This window comes from Callithrix jacchus, chromosome 3, assembly GCF_049354715.1.
Source record: "Callithrix jacchus isolate 240 chromosome 3, calJac240_pri, whole genome shotgun sequence".
Taxonomy (NCBI): Eukaryota; Metazoa; Chordata; class Mammalia; order Primates; family Cebidae; genus Callithrix; species Callithrix jacchus.
The window spans coordinates 103,435,266-103,449,106 of NC_133504.1; the positions used below are offsets into that span (position 1 = coordinate 103,435,266).

Genomic DNA, 13,841 nt, shown 5'->3' on the forward strand with positions numbered 1-13,841 from the left:
TTATTCTCTATTTCCTCTCTCAAGGAAAAACATAGAAAAGCCAGTTTTCTAAAAATACAATAAGGAGAAGTAACAATTTTTTGGAAAACTATGTTGAATGAAATGAGTTGAATTATCTTTAGAGACACTGACATTTATTTTGTTTTCAGAGATCATTAAAATGGAAAAAATTGATGGTCTTTCCATTTCTAAAAAATATTTTTGGTAGGTTGAATTCAATAACAAAATGAATAGAAATCAGTAAATAGGAGAAATACAGGGCATTGTCCCACAGACTCCCACCCCATGTTAAGAAACAAGGCTAACAGGACTACTAAGTATTGAGAATATTTACACTGAACAAGTATTTGATGTACCTGTGAATTGTCATTTATGTCATCTTCATGGAAATAAAATCTGAGATTAGCATTTGGTGATGTAAAATGAATAATGTATCTTAATCGTGTGATAGGATGAGGCCAGTCCTCTGTCTTCCTCCAGATTACCAGTCACCCAAGCAATTCCTCCCTAGAACAATTATAACTTTATGGCATTTTATTTTCCCTACTTCCAAAATCTTTTGAGGATTTGATCACTACATCTAATCACTAAGAAATATGCAGTGAATTTTAAAAATGCACTTAAACTGACTTCAGTTGTTGAAGTAGCTAGTGATTTTTATCACTTAGTATGTATTTTTTCCAAATTAATGTGTTTTGAAGATTATTTTTCAGATCATTCCCTTTTTTTGCAACCTGTATGGAAGACTCTCTCTCTTCTTCACTGCTGTTTCTCTCTCTAACTGATATAAACTAAACTATTGGCCAATCAATTCTAGAGAGGAGGAAAATATCTAACAGGTCTCCAATCTAAAACAACAATGACAACAACAACAAACAAAAGCCAAATAAATGCAATTGCTTTGATTGGTCAATCTAGATAATCTGTACATATACAACAGGAAGTTATCAGAATCAAGTACTGTTTTTTCATTTCTAGTATTTTTTCCCTACAAACATAGCATCTATTGTTAAATACTTCATAAACTGGGAAACAAACAATTTGTGATAATTTTCCCGAGGAAACTTGAAAAAATGTATTAATCCAAATGTGGCTCTGTTTAAAGGGCTCAAGTAAACAAAGCAAGATAATTCTGACATCTCCTAAAAGCTAATCTAAGAACAGATTTTGTCTGTAAATTCTAGTGTTTCTATGAGTATCCGTAATAGTATACACCAAAAGCCCAAAGGGCTGTTTAGAAATGAAGAAAACCCACAGACTTGAGGTCCTCAAAAATTTTTTTCCCCTCATCTGAAAGGTGAAAGTATGGTAGAGATACTACAATCTGTCCTGTGACTTATTTCCATTAAATTCTAAGAGTTAAGTGGATTCTGCCTTAATGACACACTTTACCTTTAACCCTCTCATTTTCCAGGAAATCGTATCTGTATCAGAAATCGTCTAGAAAAAAATTGCTGGCAGTCAATGTAACTGAGCAGCAAGAATATGGTTTGCATCATTCTAGGCATTGAGGAGAATGATAAGTGAAGTCCTCAGAATTCTTTTAAAAGTTAGAGGTAAGATACACAGATGCACATTGTTAAAGATTAGAATGTGTTTAGATCTGGCTCCTGCTAAAAAATTAGGTTAAGGGTGCAGGGCAGTAGCCTGGTGCATGTCTTGGGGTGGGATGCTCTCTTTAAGCAGTCAGTAATATCTTAAACATTTAAAACCCTAATGGTAGAACACTTCACTGTTCAACTCTTTTAACAATATAGAAGTGTTAACAGGATATTTAAGTAAGGCCTCAAGTGGCATACAATAATTTAGTGTTGATACTTTTTCTATAGATATGTGTATATTATAGAAAAGTGATTTGAATAATTATATTTTTATAATATTCCCTACCTCCTTACTATGTATACACATCCCCTCGCAGGTCTTCAAGTATAAAAGGAGGACTTAGAAAGTCATAAAGTTCTTTATATCTTTCTTGAAGACAAGAAGGGCCTAGATCTTAGGCACTCAAATTGCCTTTGTGGTTTCTTTGGGTCAGGAAATACCATTATCTGTATTTGCTCTTCTGTGCCTATTGTCTCTCGCCACTACCCTGCCCAACAGTCAGCAGAATCAACCAGCTTTCTATAAAAATGGTGAGAAAACAGAAGTTACATCTCTAGCAGGTTACCTCTTAGGTTTAAGATTTGGCTGCTCCTCAAAATTACCCTAAAGGAAAATTACTCTTCCTTCCAAGATCATCCCTAAACTGATGGCAAAGAAGTTTGAGCCTAGTTGTCTCTCAGAATATATTTATCCCAAGCAATGCTTTGTTGTGAGTTGGCATTTTTACTCAGTTCTCCAAGAAGTGTATAGGTGAACCTAAATAATGTGTGAAATGCTCCACTTACTTTATGGGCTCACCAGTAATTCTTTCAATTCCTTTCTGTCTCTCTCCATTCTAGGTTTAATGCTTAAATTCTTCTGAGACCTTACATGAGGTAGACAGTTTATATGTAATAAAGGATGGAGTCTAATACCAAATGAATATGGTTATGTAAGTGCGAGGTAGAAATAGTCTGAAAAAGAGATAAGCTCACTAGATTTAAAATTGGTTTAATGCATCTAGAGAGACATGAATGTAGCCGGGAAAGGATTATACTTCCAAAATTTTGGCAAAGTCGCATCTGTAAGGCATCAGATCTAATACAGTCACAACGAGTAGAAAATTTATTGAGAGCTTAAAAAAGAATTTATTAGTGAATATTAAATGCTAAAATTAATATTAAGTCATTGATTATTGTTGATTTTTTTTGAAAAAGAAATTTTGCAATGTGAAAACAAGGGCCTGCTAGACAATAAAGTTTTATAGAACTATTAAAATAAAATGGTGGGATATTGGGCCGGGCACGGTGGCTGACCCCTATAATCCCAGCACTTTGGGAGGCCGAGGCGGGTGGATCCTGAGGTTAAGAGATTGAGACCATCCTGGTCAAAAAGGTGAAACCCCGTCTCTACTAAAAATACAAAAATTAGCTGGGCATGGTGGTGCACGCCTGTAATCCCAGCTACTTGGGAGGCTGAAGCAGAATTGCTTGAACCCAGAAGGCGGAGGTTGCGGTGAGCCGAGATTGTGCCATTGCACTCCAGTCTGAGTAACAACAGCGAAACTCCATCTAAAAAAAAAAAAGTGGTGGGATATTGGTACAAGGACAGGTACACACATTTATGGAAATGAATAGGTAGCCTATAAAATGGGAAGAATATATGTTCATTACTTTGTCTCTTTCTCTTATCACTATTTATTTCATTTATCTTTAATATATTATTTTTCTATCCCTCTTTCACCTACTTAATCTATATATTTGTCATGTATCTTCTTTTTTATTTGAGATGAGCACAGAGAAATATATATATATGTGTGTATATATATAAAATCACAAACTAAAGCCAGCACTATAAAAATATGAATAAGAATTTAATAATAGAGAAGAATTTTCCTCCACCGTATACAGACAAAAAAGGTCCATTTAGATTTGGCTTTGAGCTTCAAGGCAGCCAAAGGGAAAAGAGATAAAGTTCACTATATATTTCTAGTGTAAGAGTGAAAAAAATCTTATTTTTCAGGAAAAGCAAGACATCTCCTAATAAGCTTTATAAGAAATTTCTCACATAGAGCTCTGTAAAGAGACGGCAGAACATAAATTGGGCAATCTTTTTCTTATTGCAACAAAACATAGAGAAACATTAAAAGACTGTATCTTAGATTAGGCCAGGCACGGTGGGTCATGCCTGTAATCCCAGCACTTTGGGAGGCTGAGGCAGGTGAATCACCTGAGGTCAGGAGTTTGAGACCAGCCTGACCAACATGGTGAGACCCCATCCATATTAAAAATACAGAAATTAGCTGGGCATGGTGGCACACAATTGTAATCCCAGCTACTTGGGAGGCTGAGGCAGGGGAATCACTTGAACTGGGCAGGTTGCCGTGAGTCAAGATTGTGCCATTGCGTTCCAGCCTGGGTGACAAGAGCAAAACTCCATCTTAAGGAAGAAAAAAACTGTATCTTTTTAGACTGTATCTTAGATCATTTTTCACTAAAAGCTAATGACAAGACAGAAGAATGGAAATTTTTACACAATAGAGTTATAAACTAATGTTTGCCAAATGTGGTAGGCAGGATTCTAAGATGTCCATCAAGATTCCCATCCTCTGGTACACACGTTCTGAATGACCCCTTCCCCTTGCACGAGGCCAGGACTTGTGAATATAATGGGGATATCACTCCTGTGATTATGTTCTGTTACTTGGCAAAAGGGATTTTACAGATGTAATCAAGATGCCTAGTCGGTTGATTGAGGTTAGGCCTGATCTATCAAGTAAGTGCTGAAATAAGGTCGAGAAGTTTTCATCTTGGTCTTGCAGGGGCATAATCGTGTTGTGGAGAGCGGCACACGTGGCAGGCAACTGTGGGATGCCTCTATAGGCTGAGAAGGGGGCCGGGCCTGGTGCCTCACGCCAAAGTAATCCCAGCACTTTGGGAGGCTGAGGCAGCTGGATCAGGAGGTGAGGAGTTCAAGACCAGCCTGGCTAACATGGTGAAACTCTGTCTCTACTAAAAATACAAAAATTAGCCAGGAGTGGTGGCAGGTGCCTGTAATCCCAGCTGCTTGGGAGGCTAAGGCAGGAGAATCACTTGAACCCGGGAGGCGGAGGTGCAGTAAGCCAGGATCCCATTGGACCCTGCACTCCAGCCTGGGCAACAGAGTGAGACTCCATCTCCAAAAACAAAACAAAACAAAAAAAAGCTGGGAAGGACCACCGCTAGGCAGCCTCCAAGAAAGGAGGACCTCAGGCTTACAACTGAATTCTACTGGTAAGGAACTGAATTCTGCTGGTAACCAGTGAGCTTAGTAGAGCCTAAAACTTAGATAAGATTGCAGGCCCATCAGTGCCTTGATTTCAACCTTGTAGGACCCTGAACATAGAGCCAGCAGTGCCATGCTGGACTTCTAAACTATGGATTCAGGAGATAAGAAAAATGGGGTTGTTTCAAGCTGTTAAATTTGTAGTAATACATAACACAGCAAGAGATAACAAATATAGTGTGCTTGGAAACCCTACACAGACAAATAAATCTCATCAAAATATTTGTCCCAACTTTCTACGTTGACAAATAAGGAAATAATTTACAGTAACAAGTATTATAGAAATTGAAAACTGGTGCCTATGGCCTGAATTCAGCACTAGATGTATACTGTTTAGCTTGCACTGTTAAAAATGTGTTTAAAAAATTCAGTTTTTAGTATCTTAAAATTGAGAAATTATTTATTCTTGGCACAAAAAATGTCCACTTCTGGCTCCTCTTTAAAAACAAAAAGAAACAGTGAGCCCTGATTCTATTTGGAAATAATCACCTAGACCAAGAACTTAGTTTCTTCCTTTAAATGAAACTTCTGTTTCCGTTTTGTTATATCCCCCTACGCTCTTTTTAAAAATTGCACCAAGATACTTCTCTCATTTCACTCATTTGCATTATCTGCCTGACTGCTGTATAACAAATGAGATAAATTATAAGTACTGTATAAAAAGAAATATGTTCTATATGCAGCATACATCAATTTTTGTATGTGTAGATTATGGTACTTGTAAACTTATGCATTATTTATAAATATAATCTAATCTATTTTGCTTTATGAAAAACTCCCTTTTAAACATTTTTTTCCCACTCATGTTACAAAGAACTTTCTAATTGGGGAAGCAATTACTGTTGGGTTGCCCTTAGTTGTGAGGCTGCGATCACTAAGCCTTTTGGGGCTCCTTTAGATCACACTGTAAAATACATAAAAAATGCTACTCAGTGTACCTACCCTAGTTTTGAATATATTTCCATACTTAATAGAAATTAAAAGAAGAAAGATGACATTAAGATTATCATTGTAAACTCAGCCATTGTCTACTTCCCACATAAGGGGTCCAAGCAAACTCATCAAGTGTAATAACCAGTTTTGAGACAAGTTAACTAGCTACATTGTTTACTTATTATTTAGAGCAGTATAGCCATAGACAGATTATGTTATGGACTAAATGTCTGTGTTTCTCTTAAGTTCATATGTCAAAATATGTGGAAATCACCAACAATGTGATGGAATTAGGAGGTGGGGCCTTTGGAATATGATTACATCACGAGGATGGAGGCCCTCTGATTGGGATTAGTGCCCTTGCAGGAAGAAACAGGAGAGTTTCCCCTCTCCTTTGTCCCCCACTATGTGAGAATACATGAAAAAGAAGGCCATTTGCAAATCAGAAAAGGGACCCCCACCAGAATCTGACCATACTGGCACCACGATCTTGGACTTTCCCACCTCCAGAATTGTGATAAATGAATTTCTGTTGTCTGAGCTAGCCAATCTGTGGTATTCTATTATAGCAGCTGAAACTGGCTGAAGTAAACTATAATTTCTGTTACTTAACTTCTGTGACTCCCATGGGGGTTTTGACAGAGCTTGTAGATGCACATAAAAATCCTGATTTCAGGGCAGGAAATGATCTAGATTACAAAAATGGCTACAAATTCTTTCCATCTATTTATATATCTTCCCCACTTTTTTTACAGTGTAACTTTGCATATCCTCCCATAAAGAGTGGAATCTATTTCTTCATGACTTGAATCTGAGCCATGTGACTTGCTTTGAAATGTAGGAGAGTAGCAAATGTAATAGGGGTAGGGACTTGGCATTTTGGGGCTTTCCTCTCTTCTGCTGTTGGGAATCCTATACCTACTACAATGTGAATGAGCGTGGGCAAGTCTGGCAGGGTGATCAGATTCACGGCTAACTTACCACGTTGCAGTAGATGACCAACCGGTCTCCCTACATGAGAATGAAACTTTGAATACCGGCTGATTAGTGACACATGTAGGGTGTCCAAGTCATCTTCATTTGCCGGGAAAACTGAGATGGTTGATTACCCCGCATACATGATTGAGCCCAGCCAAAGCTAGCACAAGAACCATTGTCTGAGTTCAACCCAATTTGCTTACCCCCCATATAATGGGTGAATACATAGTGGTATTCACCCATATTCAGTTCATTTACCTCATTCTGGAGAGCAGAGAGAGTTGAAATTCAGAGATAAAATGATACCCAAGGTCACTTATCTGGTAAGTATTAAGTTTGTCAAGTAAATCAAAGTCAATGTTAACAAATGCCAGGGGAAATCTTCCAAGGGAAAATATCTGGATAGTAGTATATAAAAAATCTGCAGGTGATGACTATCCAACTGTGTACTTATAGAGAGGCTGTATAATGCAGCACACAAGAGCAAGGGTTTCAAAGTTAGGAATATGCGAATTCAGATTCTACTTGATCATTTCAGATCTTAGACAATTTACCCAGCCTACCTAATCACTAGTTTCCTCAGCGTGAAATGGGCATATTGGTATTTATATACCAATAGGTTTGATAATGTGAGAATTAATTGAATATAATAATGTAAAAAATTAAGTATAATGCCTGGCACATAAGAAGAGCTTCATAATGGTAGGGATTGTTTTTATAAATATGCATGTTACAGAGTCATTAAAAACACTTGTTTATGGTGTTTTAATATTTGGTTTTAGACAATCCTGGTAGTGGCCTTGGACTCAGTCATTTCCATCACTAGTCCCAGATAGAATATAGACTAAGAAGCAGAGAGCCTAATTTTAGTTATTTTATGCCTCTTTTTTTCAATTTCTGTATCATAAACATTTACAGCTGCCGTATTAGGAAGCTGTCTGTGGTTAACTCTATTTTTAATAATCTGTTTTCTGGTTACAGCCAATTTGAAAAGAAAATTTTTTTATGCATAAACCTTAGTTAAAATTTACTCAATCATTTTTGTTTGCAAGTATTAGTTATTATGTAGCTTTCAGATAATTATAAAGGAATATTACTAGGACATTAAAGAAGAAAATGTTCACATTAGCAAAACTAGTCTTAAAACTGAAGAGTAAAAGGTAACTCAGAACCCAAAAGACACTAAAATATTCTGATTAGACCTATTACTGCAATGAATGGCAAGCTGGTACAGTTAAGAAGAGAAAATCCATTCAGGTAACCAAAAAAAAAAAAAGACACCAGCTGTAAACCCCCAGCTGCAGATGGAAGAAAGAAACATTACAGAAAAAGAATCTTAAACTTCTCCGTACTGTAGTTTTTGTGAATGACCATTGTAATGTCTCTGGTATGGGAGCACATTAAGAAGAAAAGGCAAGATCAACACCGTGACCACACCACAAGCCTCAGGAAAGGCATTGTCAGTTTATTGTTGAAGGCACATTGTTTAACATTTCACTGAGAAAAATATCCCTTGGTATTTCAGGGGCAAAGTTGCATCTCCAAAGCTTCCTCTGTTTACAGTTGTCTTCTCATAAATTTCATGGTGAACAACCTACTCTCTATAAGGTGATTTCTCTTTTGGCATCTAATTTAAAAATTGATATGTAGAATCTACATAGCTCTTTTTGAAAAAAGAGACAAATTATAATCTCTGAATTTGACATTAGCATATTTTTATACTGTGGAATAAGATCGTATTAAAAAATTTTTTTTTTGTGAGTTCAATCTCAGGAAATAAAATTTTACTGGGTGGTAACGTGATTATGTTTTAGAGTACAAATTAATTTTTTCATCATATAATTAATATTCTTAAAAAATTGTTACCAAGTAGATTAAAACAAATAAAGGAGCTCACATACATTTTTATTTAGACAACCATAAAAGAATATTGCTTTAAGTCTATGTATGTAGAGTGAATTATTTGGTTTTTTAAAGGTGTATAAGTGTATACTTACACAGAGGAAGTGCTCTATCTGTAGCACAGGTTTAAGGCACAAGAGCAGCATTACTAGCTTTTCCAAGTAGCCCCATCTAGCCCTAGTGAGACCAGAATGAGTTGGTAGTTCAAATTCCATTGTCCATTCAGTCTCCTGAGACTTCAAACGGGGGAGCCAATTATGATGGTGGATGCTGGGTTGTAGACTTGTGTTCATGATTTATCAGGCCAGGTCTGCCTCCAGCTCACATTATAAACTCCAGTGAGTGACACTCAGGTGGCGTAGCTTTCAGTCAGGACTGCATGGACTGGGTTTAAACTGATGAACTGACATTCTGCAAGAGAAAGCTTGTTATTAGTCCCTTGAGTTTATCAAAAGCCAACAATTACTTCCTTGGTGGACTACCTTATGCAGCAGCTAGGATTCACTTTTATATTACCTTTCAAAGAGCAGGGCCTGATATTTGTTAAAAAAAATATAAAATCTGGTATGACACCTAAGAAATTTAACATAGATGGCTAAATAATAACATGTTTTCTTCTGTAAGAGATGATATTATTTGATTAGATACAATGAATAAGTAAAAACTCTGAACTTTTAATTTCTAACAATCTTACTTTAAAAAACATATTTGTTTGGTTTATCCAGGTGAAATGTTAATGTTTAGAGATGACTGCACATTTAGAAATATGTTCCCAAGGAAAGGAAAATTGTAAATTTAGGGACATAAGAGAAATTGCATTTCAATAAAGGATAATGTATATGGCAAACACTGTTATTATAGTGCTTCTTGCTGTTGCTGAACAAATAATTTTATGAATTAGGTTTTACCCAGAGATTCTGCATAGCATAGAGGAACATAATTAAATATGGACTCAATAGCTTTACTTTTAAAAGGACAAGAATAATAAGAGGATCTCATTCTAAACTTCTCTAATAGTTTATATGAAAACTTTTAAACTTTAAATTGCTTTTAAATAGGAAAAAAGGAAATACTTGAGCTCACAGTCTAAATTGTACTAAGAATTATTTATAATTTTTAACTTATTATTCTTAAAAATCTTAATCAGTGATCAAAAGGTTGCGGTGGTTTGCTTTACGTCTGCTCCTGGAGTATGTATAGCAGTTTATGTACTGATGACTCTTTTAATCTTGTAAGAACCAGATCCAGCAATGAATCACATTCTTTGAGTGAATAATTCAGTCCTTGACGCCAACCTCTGAGGGAGAATATTGTGGTCATGCTCTCTGAACAGTGTGGTAGCTATGGCTACCTATATAATTCTTCGCAATGAAAAAAAAAGTGACAATGACATTAAATTTAATCAGGTTCCCCTTTTCTGTGGTTCCCACTGGGATGAGCCACTAGTGTCTTGCCTTAAATATTCAAAGGCCTTCCTGAGTAGTTTGCATGTGTTCATATACTGGGACAATGTCCTGCTAATACAGAACAATAGATCTGTCATGTATTTCTCCTGCAAGTGGATGTGAGTCTCAAGTTACTAAGTATAAGGTTTAAGGGCTGTTTTCCCCACAGTGACTGTCTTTACTTAAGTCTGAACAAATGGCAGTAAGGAAATGTATATAGACACTAAAGTATAGTGAACTTGATTTTCTGAGTTGAAAACTCAAGTGGGATAAAGAATTTTAATGGCTAAATAATAATAAAGCTGCCTAGCATTTTCAGTCACAGTTCATCTGACATGGAAGACACAGTAAAGAATGTCACATGGCTGAAAACATTTACAAAATGTACTCGACAAATATTTAGTAACAGTAACCTATACCCATGCCCTTGTACTTATGCAGACTATTCAGGTGGATATAAGTATTTTTAAAATCGTAGTTGAGAAATTATAAGATATGTTTTATGCCCATTGTACATACCTGGGAGGGATGGTGACCTAGCTTTTCACCTTCAAAGGATGAAAAACACAAAAGGATGGTCATCATAATTATCTATAAATGTCTGTAATAGATCTGTGGTATTCATGTAAAATTTCTCTGCTCATGACTTTGATATTTGAAGAAACTGAAGAAAGGGAAATACAAATTAAGTCCTTTTGTCTCTCCGTTTTTGTTTTTTTTCAGGAAGGCAAAACCAAACAAGCAAATAGACAAAAAACTAGCAAAGAAAACTCACTATTTCTAGCAAAGAAGTACATTTTGATGGTAATTAAGGATTGTAGATGATACTTTCTGTTATCTAAACAGAGTAAGCCTGTCTTGGGTTACATTTAATCCCCTAATATTTGATATTAAAAACTGATCCTAAAAATATTTGAATAGCATTAATTAATATATTTGTGTGATATATTATAAACCCAAGAACAATATTTAAATGGTATACAATAGACATTATATAATAAACAGTAAACTTCATAATTCTTTCAGACTTTTGAAGATGCTTGCATAATACTACCTGCTAACTTTTTTCTACCATGTATAAATAAAATGGAAATGAAATGGTGAACATTCTTTATTTTTCTTCTACTTTATTGTCTTTCTTATTGGGTTTGCAATTCTATTGAAATCTTAGTGTTCTTTGTGTAGTAGATATGCATGTTTAACTGCTACTAACATCAATTTCATTGCATGAAAATTGTTAGTTCATTACACAATTGATCCCTTTATAGCTTTACGTTTTAATTTACTAGGTAGGTGTTTAAAGATGGAAAACTTAAAATCATTTCTAATGTCAAGATTTTAGTTAAAGAAATGAGCTTATTGCAAATCTAGAAGAAATTTCTTCTTTAATGGCATATTGTTGACCTCGGAGTCACAGAGGAGTTCAAGGTCAACCAGTGAGACACTCACAGTGGTCAACTATTTTTGACTGACTGACTGACACTCATTTTTTAGCCTTTGAAAATGTGATTTCATGTTTATCAAACTTTGACATAAAGCATTGTGTGCAATATAGAAATAAGGACCTTGTGCTATGGCTTTCTAATATAAATTTGACAGGCAGTATATTGCCATCCTCTTTAGGACAGATCAGTGTCAAGGGGCCAGGAGGTCAGGAATGAACAGTCTTACTGAATAGGTTTCAGTCAGAGAAGACAGGTTCCACAGGAAAAATGCCTTTCCAAATGGTCCTGTTTGTAGACCTAAGACAGTGCAACTCAACTCTCTCCACTCTTCCTGTTGTCTGGCAACAGGGAGACAGAACAAATCAGTAACCTATGCACATATACCAAAGATGACATGAGATCATTTTTAAGTGTACAATGGAAAGGAATTTAGGGAGAGTTTTATGTAGGTGCCAGGACTGAACCTAGGAAAAGAGTGGGAGGTAAAGTGTATCTTTATGACTTTTTATGCCTCAGCACTTAATTTTTCCCTCCATATGGTTTCCCTTCTTGAATCTTTTTTGCCTTTTAGGAGTAAGATGTTAGCTGATAAATGCTTGGTGTTTGGCCTATTCCAGAACATCTTAAAGTGTGTTTAAATCTATGATTTCAGCCATCCTAACCTACATAGTACATAACTGGCTGTTTACTCCCATTTTTGTCTTTCCTACTTAGTTCTTGTTCCTTCTAACAGAAACCAAACTTAGAAGGAACCTATAAGTTTTGAAAATCTCATTTTTGCCAATGGGTTTGTTCATATGCAATCCTTAAATCTAAAAGGGTTGATGAATAAAATATTGGAATGCTACTTCAAAAATGCATTGGTCTTTGCATTAGGCTTGGTGATCCCCTTGTGCTTATTATATTAAAAAAATCATATTAAAATATTTCCTTTTGAAAAAGTAACGTTTTGTAAAAGAACCCCTTCAAATACATTTTCTTTGGAGGCAAAATAACCAAAATTATAAAAATATTTTAATGTCTATAATCTCATTATATAGACATTTCCACTAAAGACATTTGGACTATAACCACTATTTTTCAATTGTAAATATTATTGTGATTAATGACTTGTATTGGAATCTCATGTTGTTGCTGTTGCTGCTGAACTCTTTGAAAGTAAGTTGCAGATACCATGATATTTTATTCTTTTTTTTTTTTTTTTCTTTTTCTTGAGACAGAGTGTTGCTTTGTCGCCAGGCACCAGGCTGGAGGGCGGTGGCGCAATCTTGGCTCACTGCAATATCTGCTTCCTGGGTTCAAGCAATTCTCCTGCCTCAGCCTCCCGAGTAGCTGGGACTACAAGCGTGTGCCACCACACCCAGCTAATTTTTGTATTTTTTAGTAGAGACGAGGTTTCACCATGTTGGCCAGGATGGTCTCCATCTCTTGACCTCGTGATCCGTCTGCCTCGGCCTCCCAAAGTGCTGGGATTACAGGCGTGAGCCACCGCCCCTGGCCGGTATTTCATTCTTAACTCTTTTGGCATGTGTATCCTAAAAGCAAGGACACTCTTCTACAAAATCTTAATGGTATTTTTAAAGAATTTAACATTAATATTATAATAGTAGACAAAATATAGTCCATATTCAAATGTCTTCAACTGTCCTCCACATGCCCTTTATGTAGCTATAACTTCCTTTCTTCCCTCTTTCTTTCTTTCCTCCCACTTCCTCTTTTCCTTCCTTTCTTTCCTCTTTTCCTTCTCCCCTTTCTTCCTCTCCCCTCCCTTTCTCCCTTTTTTCTTCCTTCTTCCCTTTTCCTTCTTTTCTCCCTCCCTCTCTCCTTTCCTTCCTTCCTTCCTTCCTTCCTTCCTTCCTTCCTTCCTTCCTTCCTTCCTTCCTTCCTTCCTATCCAAGGTCCAATCAAGGATAAGGCATTGCATATATTACCATTAGATTAAAGAACACGACTTGGTCTCCTCTAGTCTAGAATATTCCTGCTCCCACTGTTTATTGTTTTATCATGATCTTTGTATTTTTGAAGAGTCCAGTGAGTTGTCCTATGTAATGTTACACAATCTGAATTTTTTTCTGTTTATTTTCTCATAATTAAAGTCAGGTTAATTATTTTTCGCAAGAGTACTACATAAATGATTTGGAGAGATTCACATTGAATTTATTATTTTTGAGTTATGTATAAAAGGTACATATACACCTATTTTGAATTACTTATTCAGAGTTAAAATTATACT

At 35.9% G+C, this 13,841-nt stretch overlaps 1 protein-coding gene across 1 annotated transcript in view; it reads left to right on the forward strand.

Moving 5' to 3' along the window:
* The window catches only part of LOC144581686 (uncharacterized), a 153,578-nt gene that overhangs the window by 84,245 nt on the left and 55,492 nt on the right, over positions 1–13,841 (forward strand). Inside the window, exon 5 of the mRNA XM_078366071.1 lies at positions 1,415–1,556. Coding sequence (XP_078222197.1) covers positions 1,415–1,511 — 97 coding nt within the window. The 3' untranslated portion in view covers positions 1,512–1,556. The remainder of the gene's footprint in view (positions 1–1,414; positions 1,557–13,841) is intronic.